Here is a 24557-nt window from a genome sequence, read left to right on the forward strand (position 1 = left end):
ATATGCTTATTTATATACATATGCATATGATGTGTATATGTATGTGTATACATATGTATGCATATGTATACATGTGTGTCTATGATCTCTCTTTGTTTGTGTCTCTTCATTATTTTTATTGATGTGCCATTAAAAGTCTTAGCTCACTATTTGTAAATGAGATTCAAATCATGTATAATTGTGCCCTTAAATTTTCATAAGACTTGTTATTTTTAAGTGGTTTTGATGTCTATGTAAATGTTAATGAAAGAAAGAAAATCTCTCATTTGGCTATTTGCTTGGCAGTTTAAAATTTCATTCAAAGCAAAATATTTCCTTTTTCTTCTTAAAATCATACGAAGAATCTATTGCATATCATAAAAAGAGTTGACTTTTAATCCTGATATAAAAGTGTATAAAAATGCAGATTTAAATACCAATATTTTTGTTCTATCTTTTAATTACATCCATATATTTAAAAAAAATAAAAATGATAAATGATATAATTGCTAATTTTAGTCTATCATATCAAATTATATAACCATGAAAAAGATATGACTTATTACATTATACTTGTGTGCATATTACAACTTGTGTCTATTAGAAAATCAAGCAAATATTTAACATTTACACAAATAATACCCTTTTTACATTAAGTTACATTTAATTGCACACTTCAAAATATACTTATAGCATGAGATTACATATATGTTAATTACAATATCTTTGTTCACAAAACACCTGCAATAATAATGAAAATAAGAAAAGTTAGAACTATAAAAATGATTTATTTTATTATACCAAAATGATAAACTACTAAAATTTGTATTAACTGAATTAAATATGGTATTTTTATTCTTGTGATAAAGATTCAAACCTCATTTGTGACCTCAATATTTACCCCTCTTTTAAAATAAAATAAAACACTAAGCTATTATAATTATTGAAAGTAAATACCAAATAAAAAATATTCTTTTTATACCACTTTCTCTAGTAGAATAAAAATAATATTTTTTGAGGAGAGTCTTCAATCACATAGAAATCATTCAGAAGTATAAAAGAACTTTATTGTTATTTTTGTTATCTTTCTTTTTTTATCGGTAAAGGCAAAACCAACATTATATTGATTATGCAAAAAGTTAACAGAGCTAACATAGCTAGTAGGTAGTAGGTTTTTTAACAAGATTTATACAGATCATGGAAGACATATATGTCCTTCCGAGATTAGCATGAAGTCTTAAAACTTTAACTTGAAAGAGCATAAGTCTGAATGGCAGATGCTTTACTTCCCTAAAAACAAAAATATACTTGATAAGCCAAAATTTATCGCTCAAGTCTCAAACAAAAACTTATACAAAACTCAAGGAAACCTAGCTTGCAATTTCCTTGTCCGCGTCAAATTGCAAGTTCGCATTCCTCACACTCCCACGGCCTCTGCACGGAGGGCGGCCCCTACCACGGCCACGCCTAGACCCGCAATGACCCCTATTAGCGCCACCCCTGCCTACCTACTCCGATTGAGGGTTATCTTCTTCTGCTTTCATGGGCAATATGTCGTTAAGTCTGGCAAATTGAATTAGGTCGTCCTCTCTGCCCTGGTCTTCTGGATTTTCTCCTAGAAACAACCATTTAAGGTACCCTTTGTGCCTATCCAAGTCCTTCCCTTTCAGGTCGAGTAGGAAAGGGTAGTAGTTAATTAATTCGCCATGAGCATTGAATAGGATTCTGTTACCTGGCCAAGGAGCCCCAGAATCATGAATTGCTTTATTTAGAATTTCTTGGAGCTCTTGGGTGACCTCCTTTGGGAAAATCTTCTTCGTGAGGGTCCAGACGACCTGCTTAGCAAGTTTTATATCCAGCAAAGATGCAACAAACTTGGAGGAGATGCTAGTATTGTCCCGTGGATACTCGTCTCTATTCAGATGCCCACTACCCAAGATCATCTTGACTCCCAAAATGAGAGGGAAGTTCAAGAAGAGAAGAAGGCGCTTAAGCCTCGGGTCTATTATTTTTCAGAATGAGACTTGGTGCATGGACGCCGAAAGAGAAATTGGAGTGTCTGCTCCAAAACAGGAGATGGGTCTGGGGTAAACACTCATTACGAATCCGAATGGGGGCTCTATCGACATGACTGGAAATGCAGCTATTAGCAAAGGAGGAGTTAAAAACCAGAGCTCTGGAATTAATTGGCAAGGAATGAAATCAACTTGCAGAAGGCAATGCGAAGAAATAGGCTGCCACGCTTTTTCACACTAATTGATGAGGGACAGATTTGCATTAAATTTTCCAGCTAAGGTGGCGAGGGATGTTTGTCCTCGACATGCCAAATTTCTCGATCGGGCCACGCAAACCATAAGCGGATTTGACAGTTTGCTAGCTAGGTCTCAGCAGTTGATTCAAGGGACTTAGCTCATAACCACGGTTTAGGTGACATCACTAAATATGGGCCCACTCTACTCGAAATAGGTAAGATTAAAATTTGAACTGAGATAGCCGTTTCATTTAGCTACCAAGGTTAATTTTAAAGTTTTCCCTGTTAATCAAAGCTTTAACTAGCTTTCACATATTTCTGAAGGTGGCTCTTACATCTGAGCTTGATATCCCTTGAGGTCCTTACCTGTCAAATGAGATGGTCTGATGAGACAATTGGCCAAATTCCCTGATCCCACCTGTAGATGTAGGTTCCTTGAGCAGCTATTTTTGAGAGAGCATCAGCCTCTGAGTTTTCTTCTCTGTAGATGTGCTTTGCTTCATAGTTTTCTATTCTATCGAGGCTTACAATTATGTTGTCTAGGATTCCCTGCAATCTCCAGTTTGGAGTTTTTTTCCTCTTAATTGCATTTATTGCTATCTCTGAATCGCCCTCCACTAGAATGTTATTTAAACCATGCTTTATGCACTCTATCAATCCAAATTGCAATGCTTTTAATTCTGCTATGTTGTTTTTGTCTGGGGGGATTGGCTTTGCCATTTTCCCAAGGATTGCTCCTGTATGATATTTGATTACATATCCTATGCCTAAAGGACCCGAATTACCTCTAGAAGCACCATCAAAATTTAGTTTAATCCAACCAGGATTTGGAGGAGACCAGGTTGTCGCTTTTCTCATGTTATCTTTTTGCCCAAAGGAAGGAGGAATCCTGATTCCATGCCAATTTTTCCTAATGCTTTCATCCCATGATGAAAAGGCTTTAGGTGGTTCTAGGGAGAAAGTTATCTTGCAGTTTACTGAATCCACTATCACTGATTCAATTGAGTTTAAAATTGTTTCTAATCTTTTGCATTTGTCATCAAATAGCCTTTTATTCCTCTCCTTCCAGATTTCCCAGACTAAACATGAAGGGGATACTTCTATAATTGAGCTCAGGGTGGACTCTTTGCTTGGGATGGGCCAGCTTTGAAATAAGGATTTAATGTCATTTGGTAGGGTTGTGATCAACCCAAGTTTAGCGCATAGCCAATGCCAACATTTGGAGGCAAAGGGACAATTGAGAAGTAGATGGTCCACTAATTCTGATTGAGCTTTGCACATGATGCACCTAGAGGGTCCTGCATACCCCATTTTTATGAATTTTTTTGCAGTTAAAATCTTTCTCTGATAGGCTAGCTATGCAAAGATCCCTGCCTTAGGAATGAATTTATAGCTCCAAAATAAATTTTTCGGAATATCCAGTTGCTCTTGAGCAGTGTTGCTGGCTAGCACTCTATAACCATCTTTAGGATTGTAGTGCCCTATTTTGGAAGATGGCCATATTAGAGAGTCATTCCCTCTTCTTGGGTTTACATTTCTTGCTTTTAGGAGCTCTTCAAGTTGATCTAGTTCATTCCTTCGGGTTGGAGCTCCATCCAATGATTTCTACTTCCAACTTTGAGAGTTGGGTGAGCCATCTTTGATCAGATAATCTCTAACTCTAACACCCCAGTGATACTTAAGCCAGTTCTCTGTTACAGGAATGTTAAGGGAACTTGCAATAGATGGGTAGCCTCCCCAAGAATCCTCCCAAAAGAGGCTTGATAATCCATCTCGGATGTCCCATGTGAGTTGTTCTGAAATCAAAGTTCTACAAGAAATTATGAAATTCCAAGTTCTCGATTCCTTGGGGAATGTATTTGCTCTTAGAAGATTGAGAGTTTCTTGGTCTGGTAAGTATTTGGTTGCTAACATTCTAGCCCATGTGGTGTTGTGATTCTTTATGAACTTCCATACTAGTTTGGCCCCTAAGGCTTTATTTTGCAGTTTGAGGTCCTTAATGCCTAAACCCCCTAGAACCTTAGGCTTGATTATTTTTTCCCATGCAATTAGAGCTATTATGTGTTTCTCCTTTGTATTTTGCCAAAAAAAATTCCTCATTTTCTTAATTAGGAAGGCATTGGCACTTGCTGTGAGAGATAGGATGGATAAAAGATAAATGGGCAAAGCCGATATCACTGCTTCAATCATCACTAATCTGCCCACCCAAGAAAGCCATTTCCCTTTACAAGAGTTAGAGGTCTAGTCCACTTTAATTTTAAGAGGATCCCATGATTTAGCATTCCTCGTGCCATGTTCAATTGGGATACCCAGGTGGATGCAAGGGAGGGATCCTTCATTACAATCCAGGATTGTGAGTATTTTGGACTTCAGGAGTATAGAGGTAGAAAGAAAATAGACCTTCGATTTATCCTTATTTCTTATTTGGCCTGAAGCTTTCCCAAAGGCATCTAGGATCTGTTTTAGATGGGATGCTTCTTTGATTTTTGCAGCTCCCAAGAGGAGATTATCATCTGCAAACTGTTGATGTGTGACTACAAAATTTCTAATTACTTTGATTCCCTCTAGAAGATTGTTCATGTGGCTTCTTTTGATTGTCCTACCCAAAACCTCCCCCAGTATTATATAGAGAAAAGGAGAGATGGGATCTCCTTGTTTGATTCCCCTTGACGAGGAAAAAAAACCTTCTAGTTTCCCATTTACCAAGATTGAGAATTTCGGAGTGGAGATGCATTCAAATACCCAATCAATCCAATATTTTGCAAAACCAAAAGCTTGCATTACCTTGCAAAGGAAGCGCCAATCTACACTGTCATAAGCTTTCGAAATGTCTATTTTAATCATCATACCTAGTCTTTTTGTGCTTTGGAGAGTATGGATTGCTTCTTGTGCTATTGTGGCTCCATCAAGAATTGAGCGGCCTGCTACAAACCTTGTTTGTTCTTCTGAGATAATTGATTCCATGAGGGGCTTCATTCTATTCATCATGACTTTTGAAAGGATTTTATAGACAGTATTGCAGAGTGAGATAGGTCTGAAATCTCCCAGATTTAATGCATTCTCCTTCTTGGGGATGAGGGCAATGAAAGAGTTATTTACTTCCTTAAGGATCCTTCCTGATATTCTTGAGCATTCCAGTGCTTCCACAAGATCCTGACCTAAGATGTGCCAACACTTCTTAAAGAAATCCGCTAGGAATCCATCCGGTCCAGGAGCTTTACTCGAGGGTAGTTGGTTAAGAGCTTGAAATACTTCTTCAAGCTTGATTCTCTCATTAAGATTTTGATTATGCTCATATGTGATGATCCCGGGGATCACTTCCAACATCTTTTTTTGCTCCAACAAGTGGGAACCTTCTCGATTATTTAAGAGATTAGAGAAGTAAGTGGTAATTTCCTGCTTGATCTCCTCAGGATCCTCTATGATTTGGTTGTCCTTAACCTCCAGTTTTGATATCCAATTCTTGCCTCTTCTAATCTTAGTTACATTGTGGAAGAACTTTGTGTTTTTGTCTCCCATTCTAAGCCAATTCTCCCTAGATTTCTGCTTCCAAAATATTTCTTCCTTAGATAATATATCCTCATATTCCAGTAGAGCATCTTTTCTTGTTGGAAGGATTCCTGATCCATACCTTCTAGAATGATCTTGGCATTTAAAGTCGCCATTCTTTCTTCTATTGAACTTTTTGTTGAGAAGATATTTCTGAAGTGTTGAGAGTTCCATTGAAGCAGTTTTTGCTTAACAACTTGCAATTTAGCAATAAAGCAGAAGAGTTTTGAGCCTTCCACCGAAGCTTCCTTCCACCAGTTTTCTATCAAAGTCAGAAAGTTTTGATCCTTCATCCACATGTTCTCAAATCTAAAAGGGGCTCTGTAGGTTGCCTTGTTGGCAATCAATGAGAGCAATATGGGATGGTGATCTGATCCTGAACAGGGAATGACCGAACAGGAGGGGGAGAAAAAGAAACACCTCAAATCTCCCTGCCAAAAGAATCTATCTATTTTTTTCCGCTATATTGCTAAAACCTTTCCTTCTGTTTGTCCAAGTGAATACATCACCTGAGTCAATTTCCATCAAACCATTCCTATCTATCCAATCATTGAAGTCCTGTTGAGATCCACCTAACTGGATTAATCCTCCCCTTTTACCAGAAGATCTTCTGATAGCGTTGAAATCTCCTCCTATAAAGAGATGTTCCTTAGTTAATGAATTAATGACTTCATCTAAGGAAGACCATAAAAGTCATTTTTCGAGGGGGGAAACTGGGCCATAAATGTTTATAACAAAGAAAGTTGAATTGGATTGAAGATGACTAACTTTAGCCAAGATCCAATTTCTATTTGAAGCAATACCATCAACTTTAACTTGGGAAGACTTCCATAGTATCATTAGGCCTCCTGAGGCCCCTTCTGAATCCACTGTCACTTGTGAAGACGTTTGAAACTGGGAGCTAATTCCACATCCAAATGCAATAGCTTGCATACTATCCATCTTTGTTTCTTGTAAGAGAATGATATCTGCACTGACCAAAAGAATCCTCATTTTGATCACCCTTTGTTTGTTAGGGGCGTTGAGGCCCCTAACATTTCAGGATAAGATTTTCATTGTTGTTCAAGAAGGGGATTCCCTTTCCCTACTTTCCAAATATCTTGAAGTTTTGATTGGTTCTCCGCAACACCATCTAAAGATTTGGCTTCAATCAAAGATTTGTGACCCTTCTTGGGAGGAGAGGAACCAAAGTCTGGTTTATCCCGTCCCTCTTGATTTCAAGCCTAGTTTCCTTTTTTCTTTGACCTGAGAGTAGAGGACTGCCAGGGGGGTATCTAAAATTGTATCTGGGTCATCATCCTAAACCATAAGATCCTGAAGATTTTGTAGCGTCCTAAAATTGCGACACTTGCAATTTCGACTGCATTTTGGTCTTCACGATGGCGACGCAACACGCAACCTAAATGGAGACCCCGAAACTTGCTCATGACACCAAAAACTACATTTTCTTGCACCCTGGCCTGAACCTCCTTTGCACCCTGCTGTCCCGGGAGGTGGGACCAGAGCGCCCAGCGCCCTGGTCCCCCAAGACCATGGCGCCCAGCGCCCTGGTCCCTGGGTCCTATTTTGGGCCCAGTCTCTTTTGGACTTCGGGTCTTTATGTTTGCAAATTGGAAAATTGTCTTTCCTGGTCGGCCTAAGGTCGGGAAAATCAGTCTATCAGCCCTAATTGACAAGTATATAAACTACATTTTCCTCTTTCATTCGACTTGATGGAAAAAGCGTGGAAATTATACTCAAGCATTCAAACATTCAAGCATTCCTTCAAGCAATTGATCATTTCAAGTCTCCATTCAAGGCTAAGTGTTGCATTCAAGACAAGGATTCAACCATTGAAGAGGAGATCACTTACTACATACTACTACAACATACAACATACAACATCTATACCTTCGCACATAAGGATACAAACATCCTTACAACAAGGTATTAGTACTTGTTTTACATTACAGACATTTACATTTACAGCATTGCTCATTTCTTGGTTAATTCCAAAACCGGGGTTTGACCTAAAGGCAAACCCCTAATCCCTAACCCCCCAATCGTCTTCGCTTTTCTGTGTGTAGGTTGCAGGTACGCGGCTGAAATTGAAGATCTGGAATCCTTGTGCAGAGACGAATAGATCCCCCTTCGTTTCGCGGATTTTTCGGAGGACCGTGGCGCTCGGGCGCCATCGTCCCGACAACTTTTGCTCAAATTTGCAGGACAGCGTCGTATCGACATTTTACTGCTAATTCCAGGTCCGCAGCTTCATACTGTATCCCTATCTCAGTTTATAAGCGAATCTTTGTCACTTCCTATGCATTCCTAGCTTAATTCTTCTATGCACATTCTTTACAAAAGAGGGTAGCCTTGCTGTCATAACCCTTGAAACACATTTAGCATCCAATCTTGCATTGTGTGGGATTGGATCTTGTGGGTTTCAACCCCTCTTTTGAATGTAAAGTCTCTCCCCTAAGTGAAAACCATCAACCCTAGTGAATCTCCCTTCTCTCTCCTTGGAGTTGGAAGAGGGGAGAGCAACTAGGGTTCGATCGCGATTTTCCGCTTTACAGATTTTTTTTAGCATTCTGGTCTAAAGAGGGTCCCAAGTCTTGAGGAGCTAAAAATGGAGATAACATGAATGGATTTGGACTTCCCACCAATAGATTAAGAAATTGTACTGCAAAAGGTAGATCTAAGGAAGAGTAAATCTTACCATCAGATAGAAGAGGCTCTTGGCCCTCTTCCAAGTCAACTTTAAGATCATTTTCAATGACCTCCTCTTCCTACAAAATTTTAGCAATTTGCATAGGTTTTTTGGTAGATTTGATTTGCTGAAGGGATCCTTTATGCTTATTACGCCTAAGGTTATTTTTCTTTTTTGGGACCTTAACAGGAGGCTGCGAGAAGATGTTGAAAGCTCCTCTAGTAAGGGAAGGAGTTTTTTTTGGCCAAACAGATTTCTAACCGCTTTATGAGAGTGAATCTTTACAATCGGGGAGAGAATGAGAGGAGGACAACTGAAAGGAAAAGGATGAGAAGATGGAGAAGCCATACCTGTACTGCAATGCATTGACTCACCCAGGGGCCCTTTAGGAAGGTGATTAGATATAGGAGTATGAACCAACTGTGGATCTAGAGGAGTTGAAGGCACCAAAGAGGAAATTTGGCCTCTATCTAGAGACTGCTAAGAGGCATAATTGGCTGCCTGATTTGGAACCACTGCAGTTGGAGCCAATAGATTTTCCTGAACCACCTTCTTGCTCCGTGGTAGATCGCTCTCCAGGCTTGTGTGTGAGGTGGATAGCACCCAATGAAGCTGCTAGTGAGTTGTTTTTTATTATTTGGTTCCGAAGGATACATTTGCCAGGGATTCCCTTTCCCATCCTTGTCACTCTCTAATTCCATCTGCCCATATCTGAAATGATTTCTAAGTTTCTACAGAAGCCTTTTTTAAGGTCAATCTCCACATATATATTTGCTACATCTCCTTTAAGACCATTCAGAAAATCCTCCTCAAAACCCACTAGGGATCCTAAAGCATCACCTATTTTCAACAAAGCCTCTAGGCACCAAAACTCATATGGGAGACCCACTAAAGACAACCAAAGAGGGGATTTCTCAAATCTATGTTTCGCTGGGTCAAAGCCTGGTTTCCAATTAATATAGTTGAATGTCAACCCTTGGAAAAACAAAGGGCAGCCTTCTGTGATTGCTTGCTTTAGGGTCGAGTCAACACAATCTAGAAGAAAGAAATCATTCTGCAGTTGTCTGTGGAAATGAGGTCATCCACCAAGAAATTATTTCTTTGATGTTCCCACCTATACCACACCATTGTGCAAAAAAGGCATTTTCTTTGAGGCGGGCAATCATGGAGTTCATGGCTTCATAAGGTAAAACAAAGAGTTTGCTGCCCATGGATTTCCCACTCCATTTCTCAACCTTGCTTACAAAGTTAGAAGTTGGTCGAAGAAGAGATGGTTTTTTAGCACCCAAAACCTTAGAACCTCTGAAAGGCAGGGTAGGCGCGGCTAAAGGATAAGCTTGCTTGGATTGGCGATCATCATGATTGTGGACCATAGGAGCCTTAAATACAGAACATTTCTGAGCCCTAGCTGAGATTGGGATATTATTGGGGCCTGTTGCCACTTTCTTGGCCCAGGAGTCCAAGCTAAAGTGTTTGTGAGAGCTTAGAATCCACCTAGGAATGCCTTTGGAAAGTCTAGTTCTTCTTTCCCTGTGCATCCGAGGGCATATGATGTGAGTGCGAAGTTTGAAAACGCACTGATTTCTGAAAGTCTAGATTTCTATGTGGTCTCTTGACGACCCGTGGGGGATCTCTGGAAGGATATTGTCGGGGACTCCATGGCCTACCATACCCCTTAACTGGCCTTGGATCAAATCCGCATGAAATCGCCATGAGCCCGCCATAATAAATATCTTGATTGTCCTTACACCGGCTGCGTTTGATTGTTTGATGTGCACTGTAAATGCTTGGCCTTTCTAAAATGGTGCCGATTTACAGAGCCTTTGGCACTTTCTGTCCATGGCCACTCCTCAGAATTGCGAACAGACTCAAAACAACAGCTGTAGGAAATAGAATGATTCTTCCCTGAATTTTTAAAACGTTTGTTGAACCCATTTCTTACAGATCACTTGCCATTACATTTTTAAGTATGGTAGATTTTACAAAAAAGTATCTTCAATTAGTTCATTCAAGAACCAAAGACAACAATCTATTATTGTTATTTTTGTTATCTTGCTAAAAACTGCGATTTGTTTTTTTTCATTAAAGCTTCTGATTCGGATTAAAATGGCTTTTCGTTTAGGTATGCATGCAGACTAAATGAAGATATATTGAGCTTATTTTTGCAGAGCCATTTCCAATCTCAGCGGAGCTATTTTGCATCTCTCTAGCGGCATGCACACTTTACCATTACATAAGGTATGTAGTTTACAGAGCTTTTTTCAATTTTTACAGTTTAATGGCGTCATTTTCTGCTCTATTTCGTGTAATTTGCAATATTTTCCCCTGCCTTCCCTTTATTTGACATTTTCTTGAGTTTTTCTTTTTTCCGTCAATGTTTAAAATTGTGATGTTTTTATATACAATTATGATATTAGATTTAGTCAATTAAATGATTTCCTGGTGAATTATTTCAATTTAATTGAACCGGAGAATTCTTGGTATTTGTTTTGTCCTAACCGGTCCTGAGATTCAAATCCTAATCTCTTGGCTCAAAAGATTAAAAATTGTAGCCGTAATTACGTTCTGGAAGACTGAAATCCTGATATTCATAATTCTAGATTGAAAATCTACAATTCTTACTTCTACTATTATATCTGTGATTGTGATTTGGGAGAGTGAAAGTCTGCTATTGATATTTTACATGCAGAATCTACTTCAATTGTGCTTTGGAAGAAAGAAAGTTTTGGGAATTATATTTCCTGACTGAGAATTTTATCTATAATTGTGCTTTGGACTTTTAAATCCGTGATTCATTTTCCTATCTAGACAATCTAACTATAACTGTGCACTGGAAGACTCGGAATCTCAAACTTATAAATCTAGCTTAAGAATTTCAATTAACTGTAATTTTGATTAATTACTTAATCGTTTCAAAAAAATTCGAAGTGATTGGCCTTGAGATATGAGTTTGATGTACGACCTCAGAAAACTGAGTAATTCAACTGTAATCATGTGCTAGAAGATTGAAAACCTAAGAATCTCTTTTCTGCATTGAAATTTTCAACTATAATTGTGCTTTGGAAGAGTGAAATTCTGCTATTCATAGTTCTTGAGATTATCAGTTGTAAATGTACTTTAAAAGAAGGAATAAATAAACTTTAGAAGAGGGAAAGTCTGATATTTATATTTATTTTTTTGATCGGTAAAGGCAGAGCCATAATTATATTGATTATGTAGAATTTACAGAGCTAAGATAGCAAATAGATTTTTAGCAGAATTCAAAATGGAAGCATCAAAATTCCTTCTAGTAGAGGAGAAGGAATGCAACCAAGCAGTCCATGGAAGGCATAAGGAGTCCTTCCTAATTAACATATGTAAGTCTGAGGATTCCCTTTTAATAAAAAAACTTAAAGTCTAAATGGCAGAAGCTTACTGCCCTATTAACAGAGATTATGCTGATAAAAACAAATACCCGCTCGAGAGTCAAAACAGTAAGCTTAAAGTAGCTAAAGGAGACCTAGCTTGCACTTTCCTTGTGGGCTTCAAATGGCAGATGCTCCTTCCTCGCACGCCCACGGCCTCTGCTCGGAGGGCGACCCCTGCCACGACCAAGTCCGGACCCGCAACGACCCTTGCCAGCGCCACCCCTGCATGCCTATTCCATTTGAGGGTTTTCATCTTCTGGTTTCAGAGGCAGAATGTTGTTGAGTCTTGCAAACTGAATTAGGTCATCCTCTCTGCCCGGGTCATCTGAATTATCTCCCATGAACCGCCATTTAAGGTAGCCAAGACCAACTCTCGCGAAAACTTGATGCCTATCCAAGTCTTTTCCTTTCAGGTCGAGCAGGAAAGGATAATAGTTAATTAGTTCTCCATGAGCATTGAAAAGGATTCTATCACCTGGTCGAGGAGCCCCAGATTCATGAATTGCCTTGTTTAGAATTTCATGGAGCTCTTGCGTGACCTCTTCTGGAAAAATCTTCTTGGTGAGAGTCCAAACTGCTTGCTTGGCAAGTTTTAGGTCTAGCAGAGAGGCGACAAACCTTGAGGAAATGCTGGTGTTATCCTGAGGATACTCGTCTCTGTTCAGGTGTTCGCTACCCAAGATCATCTTGATTGCCAAAATGAGAGGGAAATCCGGGTAGAGGAGGAGGCGCTTGAGCCTCAAGTCTGAAATTTTCTTGAATGAAACTTGGCGCGTTGACGCCGAGAGGGAAATTGGAGTGTCTGCTCCAAAACAGGAGATGGGTCTGGGATACACGCTCATAATGAAACCAAAAGGGGGCTCGGTCGACATGGATGGCAATGCAGGCTATCAAACTAGAAGGAGAAATCTGGACTCTGAGAGTAATTAGCAAGAGGATGAGAATGAGGACAAAATGCAGAAAACTAATGCGAAGAAGAAGGCTGGCACACTCTTTAATGTCGAATAATGAGGGACGGATATGCAATAAATTTGCCAGCAAAGGTGGCGAGGGATGTTTGTCCTTGGCATGCCAAATCTCTCGTTCAGGCCACGCAAACCATAAGTTGACTTGACAGTTTGGCAGCTATATCTCGTAAGGAGGATCGGAGAAAGCTTAGGACATGACTGCAACTTGGATGACATGATTAAATGCGGGCCCACTCTCCCCAAAATAGGTAAGATTAAATTTGAATTGAAATAACTTAAACTTAGCCGCCAAGGTTAAATTTAATGTTTGCCCAGGTAGCGAAATGTTAAGTAGCTTCTGCATATTCCTGAAGAGACTCTCGCATCTGAATAAAAACCTCTGGGACCCTTGCCTGTCAAGTGCGATGGTCTGCATGAATAACAAGCAGATTACCCTGATCCCAACTGTAGAGATAGGTTCCTTGAGCAGCTAATTTCAAGAGAACATCTGCCTCTGAGTTTGCTTCTCTGTAGATATGCTTAGCTTCATCGTTTTCAATCCTGTCCAGGCTTGCAATTATGCTTTCTAGAATTCCCTGCAATCTCCAATTTGGAGTGTTTTTCCTCTTGATGACATTTATTGCTATCTCTGAGTCACCCTCCTCTAAGATGTTATTAAAACCATGTTTTATGCAATCTATCAGTCCAAATTGCAAAGCTTTGAACTCTGCTATGTTGTTTGTGTCTGGGGGGATCGGCTTTGCCATTTTCCCAAGAGTTGCTCCTGTATGATCTCTAATTACATATCCTATGCCTGAAGGGCCTGGGTTGCCTCTAGAGGCGCCATCAAAATTTAGTTTTATCCAGCCAGGCTTTGGAGGAGACCAGATAGCGGTCTTTCTCATATTGTCTTTTTGCCCAAAAGAGGGAGGAATCTTGATTCCATGCCAGTTTTTCCTTATGCTTTTTCATCCCAAGATGAGAAAACTTTAGGCGGTCCCAAAGAAAAGGCTATCTTACAGTTAACTGAATCCACAATAACCGATTCCATTGAGTTCAAGATTGTTTCTATTCTTCTGGATTTGTTGTCAAATAGCCTACGATTCCTCTCTTCCAAATTTCCCAGACTAAACTTGAAGGGGATACTTCCATGATTAAGCTCAGGGTGGACTCCTTAGTTGGGATAGGCCAACTTTGAAACAAGGACTTGATGTCATTTGGTAGAGTTGTGATCAGCCCAAGTTTAGCACAGAGCCATCGCTAGCATTTGGATGCAAAGGGACAAGTGAGTAGTAGATAATCCACTGTCTCTGATTGAGCTTTGCACATGATGCACCTAGAGGATCCTGCATACCCCATTTTTGTGAATTTTTCTGCAGTTAAGATCTTCCTTTGATAGGCTAGCCATGCAAAGATCCCTGCCTTAGGAATGACTTTAGAGCGCCAAAACAACTTCTTGGGAATATCCAGTTGATCCTGAGCAGCATTGTTGACTAGTACTCTGTAACCATCTTTAGGATGCCCTATTTTGGAAGGTGCCCAAATTAAAGAGTCATTCCCTCTTCTCGGATTAACATTTCTTGCTTTTAAGAGTTCTTTGCGTTGATCTAAATCATTCCTTGCGGTTGGAACTCCTTCCAATTATTTCCATCTCAAACTTTGAGAGCTAGGTGAGCCATCAAAAATCAGATAATCTCTCACTCTGACACCCCAGTGGTGCTTAAGCCAGTTCTCTGTTATAGGAATGTTAAGTGAATTTGCAATAGGTGGGTAGCCTCCCCAAGAATCTTCCCAAAAGAGGCTTGAAGCTCCATCCCGGATGTCCCATGAAAGTTGTTCTGAGATCAGGTTTCTGCAAGAGATTAAAAAATTCCACGTTTTTGAACCCTTGGGGAATGAGTTTGCTCTTAGAAGATTGGTAGGTTCTTGATCTGGTAAATATTTAGTAGCTAGCATTCTAGCCCATGTGATATTAGGATTCTTGATGAACTTCCATACTAGTTTGGCCCCCAGGGCTTTGTTTTGCAATTTGAGATCCTTAATGCCTAAACCCCCTAGGACTTTGGGTTTGATTATTTTTTCCCATGCAATTAGAGCTATTCTGTGTTTCTCCTCTGAGTTTTGCCAGAAGAAATTCCTCATTTTCTTAATTAGAAAGGCATTTGCACTTGCTGTGAGAGATATAATGGATAATAGATAGATGGGCAGGGCCGATATTACTGTTTGAATCATCGCTAGTCTTCCTGCCCAAGACAGCCACTCCCCTTTCCAGGAGTTTGAGGTCTGGTCCACTTTAAGCTTAAGAGGATCCCACTATTTAGCATTTTTAGTGCCATGATCAATTGGGATTCCCAAATGGATACAAGGGAGGGATCCTTCACTACAATCCAGAATTGAAAGTATTTTAGACTGCAAGAGTCTAGAGGTAGAAAAGAAATAGACCTTGGACTTGTCCTTATTCCTTATTTGGCTTGAAGCTTTCCCAAAGGTGTCTAGGATTTGTTTTAGATGGGAAGCCTCTTTGATTTTTGCTGCCCCCAAAAGGAGATTATCATCTGCAAACTGCTGATGTGTGACTGCAAAGTTTTTGGTTACTTTGATTCCCTCTAATAGATTGTTCATATGGCTTCTCTTTAATATCCTACCCAAAACCTCCCCCATTATAATGTAGAGAAAAGGAGAGATAGGATCTCCTTGTCTGATTCCCCTTGTTGAGGAAAAAAAGCCTTTTGGTTCCCATTTACCAAAATTGAAAATTTCAGAGTGGAGATGCATTCAAAGACCCAGTCAATCCACTGTTTTGCAAAACCAAAGGCTTGCATAACCTTGAAGGAAGCGCCAGTCTACGCTATCATAAGCCTTTGAAATATCTACTTTAATCATCATACCTGGTCTTTTTGTACTTTGGAGAGTATGGATTGCTTCTTGTGCTATTATAGCTCCATCAAGAATTGAATGACCTGCAACAAACCCTGTTTGTTCTTCTGATATGATTGATTCCATGAGGGGCTTCATTCTATTCATCATGACTTTTGAAAAGATTTTATAAACTATGTTGCAAAGTGAGACAGGTCTGAAATCACCCAGCTTAAATGCATTCTCCTTCTTTGGGATGAGGACGATGAATGTGTTGTTTACTTCCTTAAGCAACCTTCCTGATCTTCTTGAGCATTCCAGAGCTTCCACAAGATCCTGACCTAAGATGTGCAAGCACTTCTTGAAAAAGTCCGCTAGGAAGCCATCCGGGTCGGGAGCTTTACCCGAGGGTAGTTGATTGAGGGCTTGAAATACTTCATCCATCTTTATTCTCTCATTTAGATTTTGGTTCTGCTCATCTCTTATGATCTTGGGGATCACATCCAACATCTTTTCTTGCTCTGACAACTGAGAACCTTCAAGATTGTTTAGGAGATTGAAGAAGAAAGAAGTGATTTCCTTCTTGATTTCATCAGGATCCTCTATGATCCGGTTGTCCTTGGACTCCAGTTTTGATATCCAGTTCTTACTCCTAATCTTTGTTACATTGTGGAAAAACTTAGTGTTTTTGTCTCCCATACTAAGCCAATTCTCCCTCGATTTCTGCTTCCAGAATATTTCTTCTTTAGACAAGATATCCTCATATTCCAATAGGAGCATCTTTTCTTGTTGGAAGGATTCCAGGTCCATACCTTCCAAGATGATCTTGTCATTTAGGGTTGCCAATCTTCCTTCTATAGAGCTTTTTGTTGAGAAGATATTTCTGAAGTGCTGGGAGTTCCATTGAAGCAGTTTGTGTTTGACAATTTTCAACTTAGCATTAAAGCAAAAGAGTTTTGATCCTACCACCGACGCCTCTTGCCACCAGTTTTCTATCAAAGTGAGAAAGTTTTGGTCCTTCATCCACATGTTCTCGAACCTAAATGGGGCTTTGCAATTTATCTTATTGTCAAGCAAGGAAAGCAATATGGGGTAATGATCCGATCCTGAACAGGGGATAACCGAGCATGAAGGGGTGAATGGGAAGCACCTTAAGTCTCCTTGCCAAAAGAATCTATCTAATTTTTCCGCAATATTGCTAAAACCTTTCCTTCTATTTGTCCAAGTAAACAAATCACCTGAGTCTATTTCCATTAGGCCATTCCTATCAATCCAATCGTTGAAGTCCTGCTAAGATCTACCTAAGTGGATTAATCCTCCCCTTTTATCAGAAGTTCTTCTGATAGCATTGAAGTCACCCCCTATAAAGAGTTGTTCCTTAGATAAAGAAGACAGGACTGCGTCTAAGGAAGACCATAAGAGGCATTTTTTGAGGGGGGAGACTAGTCCATAAGTGTTAATAACAAAGAAAGATGAATTGGACTGGAGGTGGGATACTTTTGCCAAAATCCAATTCCTGTTTGAAGCAATGCCATCAACTCTAACTTGGGAAGGCTTCCAGATTATCATTAGGCCTCCTGAAGCCCCATCTGAATCCACTGTCACTTGTGAGGAAGTAATGAAATGGGGGCTAATTCCACTACCAAATGCAACTGCTTGCATATTATCCAGCTTTGTTTCTTGTAAAAAAATGATTTCTGCACTGACCAAAAGAATCCTCCTTTTGATCACCCTTTGTTTGTTAGGGGCATTGAGGCCTCTAACATTCCATGATAAGATTTTCATTATTGTTCGGGAAGGGGATTCCCCTTCCCTACTTTCCAGAGGTCCTAAAGTTTTGATTGTTTTTCAGCAGCACCATCTAAAGTCCTGGCTTCAATAAGAGATTTGCGGCCTTTCTTAGGAGGGGAGGAGCCAAAGTCTGGTTTTTCCAATCCCTCTTGGTTCTAATGTAGGCCTAACTTTCTTTTTTCTCTGACCTGAGAGTACAGTACTGCTAGAGGGGTATCTAGAATTGTGTCCGGGTCTTCATCCTGGACCATTAGATCCTGCAATAGTTTCTTAGCATTTTGATCTAAGGAAAGGCCCAGATCTTGAGGAACTGAAGTAGGAGAAAACATAGATGGGATTGGGCTACCCATTGAAAGATTAAGAAACTGTTATGCTGAGGGAAGATCTAAGGGAGAGTGAATCTCACCATCAGATAGAAGAGGCTCTTGATCCTCTTCTAAATCAGCTATAAGATCGTTTTCAATAACCTTCTCTTCCTGCAGGATTTTGGCAACGTGCAAAGGTTTAATGATGGGTTTCTTAGGGTGGAGGGAGCCTTTCTGCTTGTTACGCCTTAGACTGTTTTTCTTTTTAAGAACCTTGGAAGGAGGCTGAGAGAAGATATTAAAAGCTCCTCTGGAGAGGGAAGGAGTTTGCTTTTGGCCAAATAGACTTCTAACTGCTTTTTGAGGCTGCAACTTATGAATCTGGGAGAGAATAAGAGGAGGACAACTATGAGGAGAAAGAGGAGGAGAAGGGAAGACCATACCTGAACTAGAGGGCAACAACTGGCCTTGAGATTCTTTATGGTGGGGGGTAGAACTAGGAGTGAGAAGCGGCTGAGACTCTGGAGGAGCTGAAGGCACTGGAGAAAAGGCATGAGCTTTGACTTGAGGCTGGCCAATGGCAATCCTGCCAAGCTGATTTGCCTCCACTACAAGTGGAACCAATGGATTATCCTAACCCCTGTCCAACTTCGGTCCTTCGTGCTCTGGGGAAGCTCGATGGTGAGTCTGATATGTGAGGTGAATGGCACCCATTGAGGCTGCCATTGAGCTGTTCTTGATTACTTGGCTTCGGAGAATACATTTGCCAGGAATTTGCTTACCCAGTCTTTGCACTTTTTGCTTCCATCTTCCCATTTCTGAAATGATTTCTAGAACGTTGTACAAGCCTTTTTGGAGATTAATCTCCATATAGATGTTTGCTACATCTCAGAAAATCCTCCTCAATACCCACTAGGGTTCCTAAAGCATCACCAATTTTTAGCAAAGCCTCCGGGCACCACAACTCAGATGGAAGGCCCACTAGAGATAACCAAACAGGGGATTTCTCAAATCTATGATTCGCCGGATCAAAGCCTGGTTTCCAGTTAATGAGGTTGAAAGATGACCCTTGAAAGAACAACGGGCATCCTTCCGTGATTACTTTCTTTAGGGAAGAGTCAACACACTCTAGAAAAAAGAAATCATTCTGCAACGGTCTGATTGTGATCAAACCTGGAAAAGAGGACATCCACCAGGAGATTATGTCTTTGTTGTTCCCGCCTATACCACACCATTGTACAAAAAAGGCATTTTCTTTAAATTTGGCAATCATGGGGTTGATGGAATCAGAAGGTAGGATGAAAAGTTTGCTACCCATGGTTTTCTGATTCCATATCTGATCCTGGTGAGTAGAGGCGGGAGGCGGACGATGGGAAGAAGGTTTTTTGAAACCCGAATTCTTGGTACTCCTGAAAGGCTGCTTAGTTTGGCGGCCATCTTGGCTACGGGCTAGAGATGCATTGGGTGCAGAGCATTTCTGAACCCTGGCTGAGATGGGGATATTATTAGGGCCTGTTGCCATTTTCTTAGCCCAGGAGTCCAAGCTTGAGTGATTTCGGGAGTTTACGGCGTGGGCATTAAAGCTTAGCCAAGGTTGTCTTTGCCAGGTCTAATTCTTCTTCCCCTGTGTGATCGAGGGCATTTGGTATGAGTGTGGAGTATGGAAACGCACTAATTTCTTAACCATCGGCGGACGATCTCTATTGTAGAAACGTCGTGGGCTCCCTGGCCTCCCTGACCCCCTACCAGGCCATGAATCGATCCCGCCCTGAGCCTGCCATGAACCCGCCATTCCCATAGGTGCTGTATTTTTTACGGCCTGGGCATTAAAGCTCAGCCAAGGTTGTCTTTGCCAGGTCTGATTCTTCTTCCCCTGTGTGATCGAGGGCATTTGGTCTGATATTTATATTTTAATTTGACAAAGTAATTGTAATTGCGCTTGAAGAGCAAAACTTTGAAAACCATAATACAGGAACCAAGTTTCTCGTTTAATTGTGCTTCTGCAATTCAAATTTATAGGTTAAAAAATTTATTTGATCATGATTTGGAAGAGTGAAATTATGAGATTCACATTTCTAGGTCAAGAGTGGGAGTCCGATATTTGTATTCTAGACGGAGCATTTAACTGTAATTGTTTTTGGCGAGAGTAAAAGATTGGGAATTATATATTCAGACCAGGAATTCAAACTGAAATTGTGCTTTAAAAGTTGTTAATCATAGGGCTAAACAAATTTAACTTTAATTGTTCATTGAAAGAGAAAATATTAGATTTAGTCAATTAAATGATTTCCTGGTGAGTTATTTCAATTTAATCCTAATCTCTTGGCTCAAAAGATTAAAAATTGTAGCCGTGATTACGTTCTGGAAGACTGAAATCCTAATATTCATGATTCTAGATTGAAAATCTACAATTCTTACTTCTACTATTATATCTGTGATTGTGATTTGGGAGAGTGAAAGTCTTCTATAGATATTTTAGATGCAGAATCTACTTCAATTGTGCTTTGGAAGAAAGAAAGTTTTGGGAATTATATTTCCTGACTGAGAATTTTATCTATAATTGTGCTTTGGACTTTTAAATCCGTGATTCATTTTCCTATCTAGACAATCTAACTATAACTGTGCACTGGAAGACTCGGAATCTCAAATTTATAAATCTAGCTTAAGAATTTCAATTAACTGTAATTTTGATTAATTACTCAATCTTTTCAGTTTGTTTCGAAGTGATTGGCGTTGAGATATGAGTTTGATGTGCAATCTCAGAAAACTGAGTAATTCAACTGTAATCATGTACTAGAAGATTGAAAACCTAAGAATCTCTTTTCTGCATTGAAATTCTCAACTGTAATTGTGCTTTGGAAGAGTGAAATTCTGCTATTCATATTTCTTGAGATTATCAATTGTAAATGTACTTTAAAAGAAGGAATAAATAAACTTTAGAAGAGGGAAAGTCTGATATTTATATTTTAATTTGACAAAGTAATTGTAATTGCGCTTGAAGAGCAAAACTTTGAAAACCATATTACAGGAACCAAGTTTTCTCGTTTAATTGTGCTTCTGCAATTCAAATTTATAGGTCAAAAAATTTCTTTGATCATGATTTGGAAGAGTGAAATTATGAGATTCACATTTCTAGGTTAAGAGTGGGAGATTGGGAATTATGTATTCAGACCAGGAATTCAAACTGAAATTGTGCTTTAAAAGTTGTAAATCATAGGGCTAAACAAATTTAACTTTAATTGTTCATTGAAAGAGAAAATATTTAAAATTCACATTTCCAAGACTAGAAATCTAACTACAATTGTGATTTACTGGTCTATTCCTTGAATTTACTTTACAACTACTGACCCTGAGATTTCAACCCTGATAACCAGCTTATAGTACTGTAGAATTTAACTGCAATTATGCTCTTTAGAAACTGCAAATCTTAGATTCATATATCTGGTTTGAGAATTTCAATTTTTATTAAGTTTTAGAAGATACAAAATCTTAGATTCACATTGCGAGCTTGAGAACTTTCCCTAAATTGTGCTTTAGAAGAGTGAAAGTCCAACGTATAATTCAAGACTATATTAACTGTAGATGTTTTTTGCGAAGTGAAAACCTAATATTTATTTATTTGGCTTGAGAATTTCAACTGTTATTGTGTTTTGGAAGATAGAAAATCGGAGGTTTGCATATCTAGCTCAAGAATTTTCACCATAATTGTATTCTGAACAACCTGAATCCTTTTTTGAAACATATTCCTTCATTAATTAAATTTCAAAACAGAAATTGAACTTAAAAAAGCGAAGAGAGACACACCTTGTCTGCTTCTTTGTCATTCATTTCCTTGATCATCGTCCATGCGTTTGTGACATCTCCATCTGAATCAATGCAGTGGAAGGGCCCTCCAAATCAGTTGCTGTAACAGGTCGAGAATTGTAATAATAATCCTCAGCTAGATCCTTACAAGTACTATCACTTGTGGTTGGTAAAGTCTGATAATTTATTCGTGCTTGTTCTCGATCACCCTTGTGCTCTACGAGACTTACATCTCTATAAAGCCTCGGCTGTTTTACGGCGGCTCTTATCCATATAAGCTCCTCCACGACCTCTCTCATGGATGGCCTGGCTTTTGCCTTCTCTTGCAAACATGCTTTTGCTAACCTTGCCATATTCTCCATTTGCCCTTGGTTTTCCTCTTTTAGCACTTCAGAATCTAAAATTTCAGTGAGGCGATTGTCATTAATTGCAGATAGGAAATGATCACACAAAGTGCACATAGATCCTTTTATTGACAACAATGGTGTGAGACCAGTGAGAAGTTCTACCAAAACTACACCGAAGCTATATACATCACTTTTGTCTGTAAAGTGGCTGCTCCTCACGAACTCTGGATCCACATAACCTCGAGTACCCACTGCGATGGTGCTTAAGTGGTTTTCTTCAAAAGGTCTTAAACGAGAAAGACCAAAGTCTGCTACTTTTGGAGTGAATGTGTTGTCTAACAAAATATTTGAAGATTTTATGTCTCGGTGAAAAATGGGCTGAGAGGCTTGAAGATGCATATATGATATTGCCTCTGCGGTCTCCATTGCAATCTGCCACCGTGTTTGCCATGACAAGTGCTTGTCTGTGGAATGTAGATGTTCATAAACTGTCCCATTTGACACAAATTCGTATACAATCAAAGGAAACTGAGTTTCCATACAGCAACCAAGCAATTTCACTACATTTCTGTGATTTATATGAGACAAAATTATAAGTTCATTGATAAACTCATCTGAAATTGCTCTGGGTTTTTTAATTGCTAGAGGTGTGCCATCCTCAAGAAGTCCTTTGTAAACAAATGCGAAGCCACCTTTCCCCAATTCTGTTGAATAGTTGTTGGAAGCTATTTCCAATTCTCTTTCAGAAAATATTCTCAAGCTTTTTCTTCCCCCCATGGAAGCGATGCGTTCCTGCAACAGCATCCCGCCATTCTGCTGAAAATTCCTTTCTCTCACATTTTTCAAACGACGCCTCCTCAGCCACCAAAATACTCCACAGGCTCCCACAGAAACTCCAACGATGGAAGAAAAAAAGACTGCACTCTCAACAAACAGAAAAAAAATTGTTGACCATGCTGTTTAGAATGTAGAGGAAAAGAAAATACAAAGGCTCACGCTATGATCACCTATGATTCCAGATTTGAGAGAGTTAGATCTTTTGGATACACATCTTGTCCCGTTTCCAAGGCCATCTCCCTTATAACCCTTTGCACACGAACAACTGTAGGAGCCTATCAAATTATGGCATACTCCTCCTTCCTCTGCTCCAACGCATATATTCCAGTTTGTATGACTACATTCGTCTATGTCTGAACATTCATCATTGTTGTTAGGAGCCTTGAAAGCAATGATTCAAACCATAATGCTAATTAAAATTAAGAAACGCGAGGAGGTAATACCTGCACAACCAGTGCCATTGGAGTAACCATTTCCTTCATATCCAGGAAGACATTTGCATACATGCCCTTGTGTCGTTGGAGACTCATTGCATTCTGCATTGGAGGAGCAAGAATAATTGGCAGTTGCCTTAGCTGCGGAGCAGTTCTGAAGGCCAATACCCCAGTTAAGGCGAAGACCGTAGTAAGCCTTCCAACCTTCTCCCCAGAAGAGGTTTGTTCTATTGTCGACTATGGTGAAGGTAGAGGGGTCTAATATGGTGGAGAAGGCACAAGTGTCCTCATAATCGTTGATTGTAGAGTTGAACAAACCAAATAGACCACCGCCCGTGAAATTTATCCACTGCCAATTATCTGGAAGGACAATTTCACAACATCCATAGCTGCAATATGGTGGATCACTTTGAGAGTCACATGTTGTTACACAACTCACCTCCCCCCAGCTCCTATATGTGTAGGTACCAAATCCATTGCACCCGACAACCACAAACCTATTGAACTTGGAAATAGTGAAAGGCCCGTGTGGTGGTAGCTGAAAGAACACTTCATCACTAGTTCTTTTATCACAGGATTGGGCAAAGACAGAAGTAGAATTTATGATGAGGTAACCAGTATAATTGATCTCCATAATCTTAAAATAAGCCCATGTTAGATTATTGATATTATTACCTACATAGACAGGAAGAAACGGAGCAAGATTGCCTGTAGAGTTATCCTTGGTGCAATTGATCTGAAAACCAGGGTATCCACAATCAGGATTGTTAATCCAAAATGGGTAACTCACATTGGTAGACCCACATATTTCAGGATCACATTTTGCAGCAGCAAATCCCACCAAACAGAAACAAACTATAAATCGGAAAACAAACGTCCAATGAATTTGCATTAGCAACAACATTTTGTGTTCCAGGCAGATGACAGGGGAGTAATGAAAACCAAACGGGTACTAAATTATCACAACACAAGTAAAGATGCTCACAAACTAAAGGCCACCTGGAGCTAAATAGCAGGTTGCATATTTTACTGGACTTATTCCCGCGGACTAGTTCATCGCTTTAAAATATCGATGTTGACCAGTTCGTGGCTTTTAAAAAAACTTGGGTAACGCTGACAAAGTCATTTAGACCTTTCAACACACCATGAAGAAGCCGAATACACACCCAAAACATTAAAGTAGGCACAAATGTTCGGAAATGCCTATCCGCCTTTAGGTGCATCAAGATATTGATGTTCTTTATACACTATAAAACAATATAATGAATGTCAAATATGGAGACTAGAGAGATTGTCTCATTGAACTTTTCCAATTGTTAGTCTAAGTTATAGCAGTTAATCTATAGCAATCTATATAACTC

The 24557-nt window shown here is 39.5% G+C and overlaps 3 protein-coding genes across 3 annotated transcripts; all 3 read right to left on the reverse strand.

The window, feature by feature from the left end:
• Positions 1-601: 601 nt before the first annotated feature.
• Positions 602-24356, reverse strand: LOC131041588 (wall-associated receptor kinase 2). Its single transcript, XM_057974726.2, has 4 exons — positions 23206-24356; positions 22933-23115; positions 21579-22842; positions 602-720 (listed from the first exon to the last, which is right to left on the reverse strand). Exons 1-3 carry the CDS (start codon positions 24098-24100, stop codon positions 21611-21613), a joined length of 2310 nt encoding a protein of 769 aa, XP_057830709.1. The 5' UTR covers positions 24101-24356; the 3' UTR covers positions 602-720; positions 21579-21610.
• LOC131041717 (uncharacterized) lies at positions 2600-3088 on the reverse strand. Its single transcript, XM_057974909.1, has one exon. The coding sequence runs from the start codon at positions 3086-3088 to the stop codon at positions 2600-2602; it is 489 nt and encodes a 162-aa protein (XP_057830892.1).
• LOC131041728 (uncharacterized) lies at positions 13239-13727 on the reverse strand. The gene has a single exon (XM_057974921.1). The coding sequence runs from the start codon at positions 13725-13727 to the stop codon at positions 13239-13241; it is 489 nt and encodes a 162-aa protein (XP_057830904.1).
• Positions 24357-24557: the final 201 nt, after the last annotated feature.

The sequence above is a fragment of the Cryptomeria japonica genome, chromosome 4 (assembly GCF_030272615.1).
Source record: "Cryptomeria japonica chromosome 4, Sugi_1.0, whole genome shotgun sequence".
Lineage (NCBI taxonomy): Eukaryota > Viridiplantae > Streptophyta > Pinopsida > Cupressales > Cupressaceae > Cryptomeria > Cryptomeria japonica.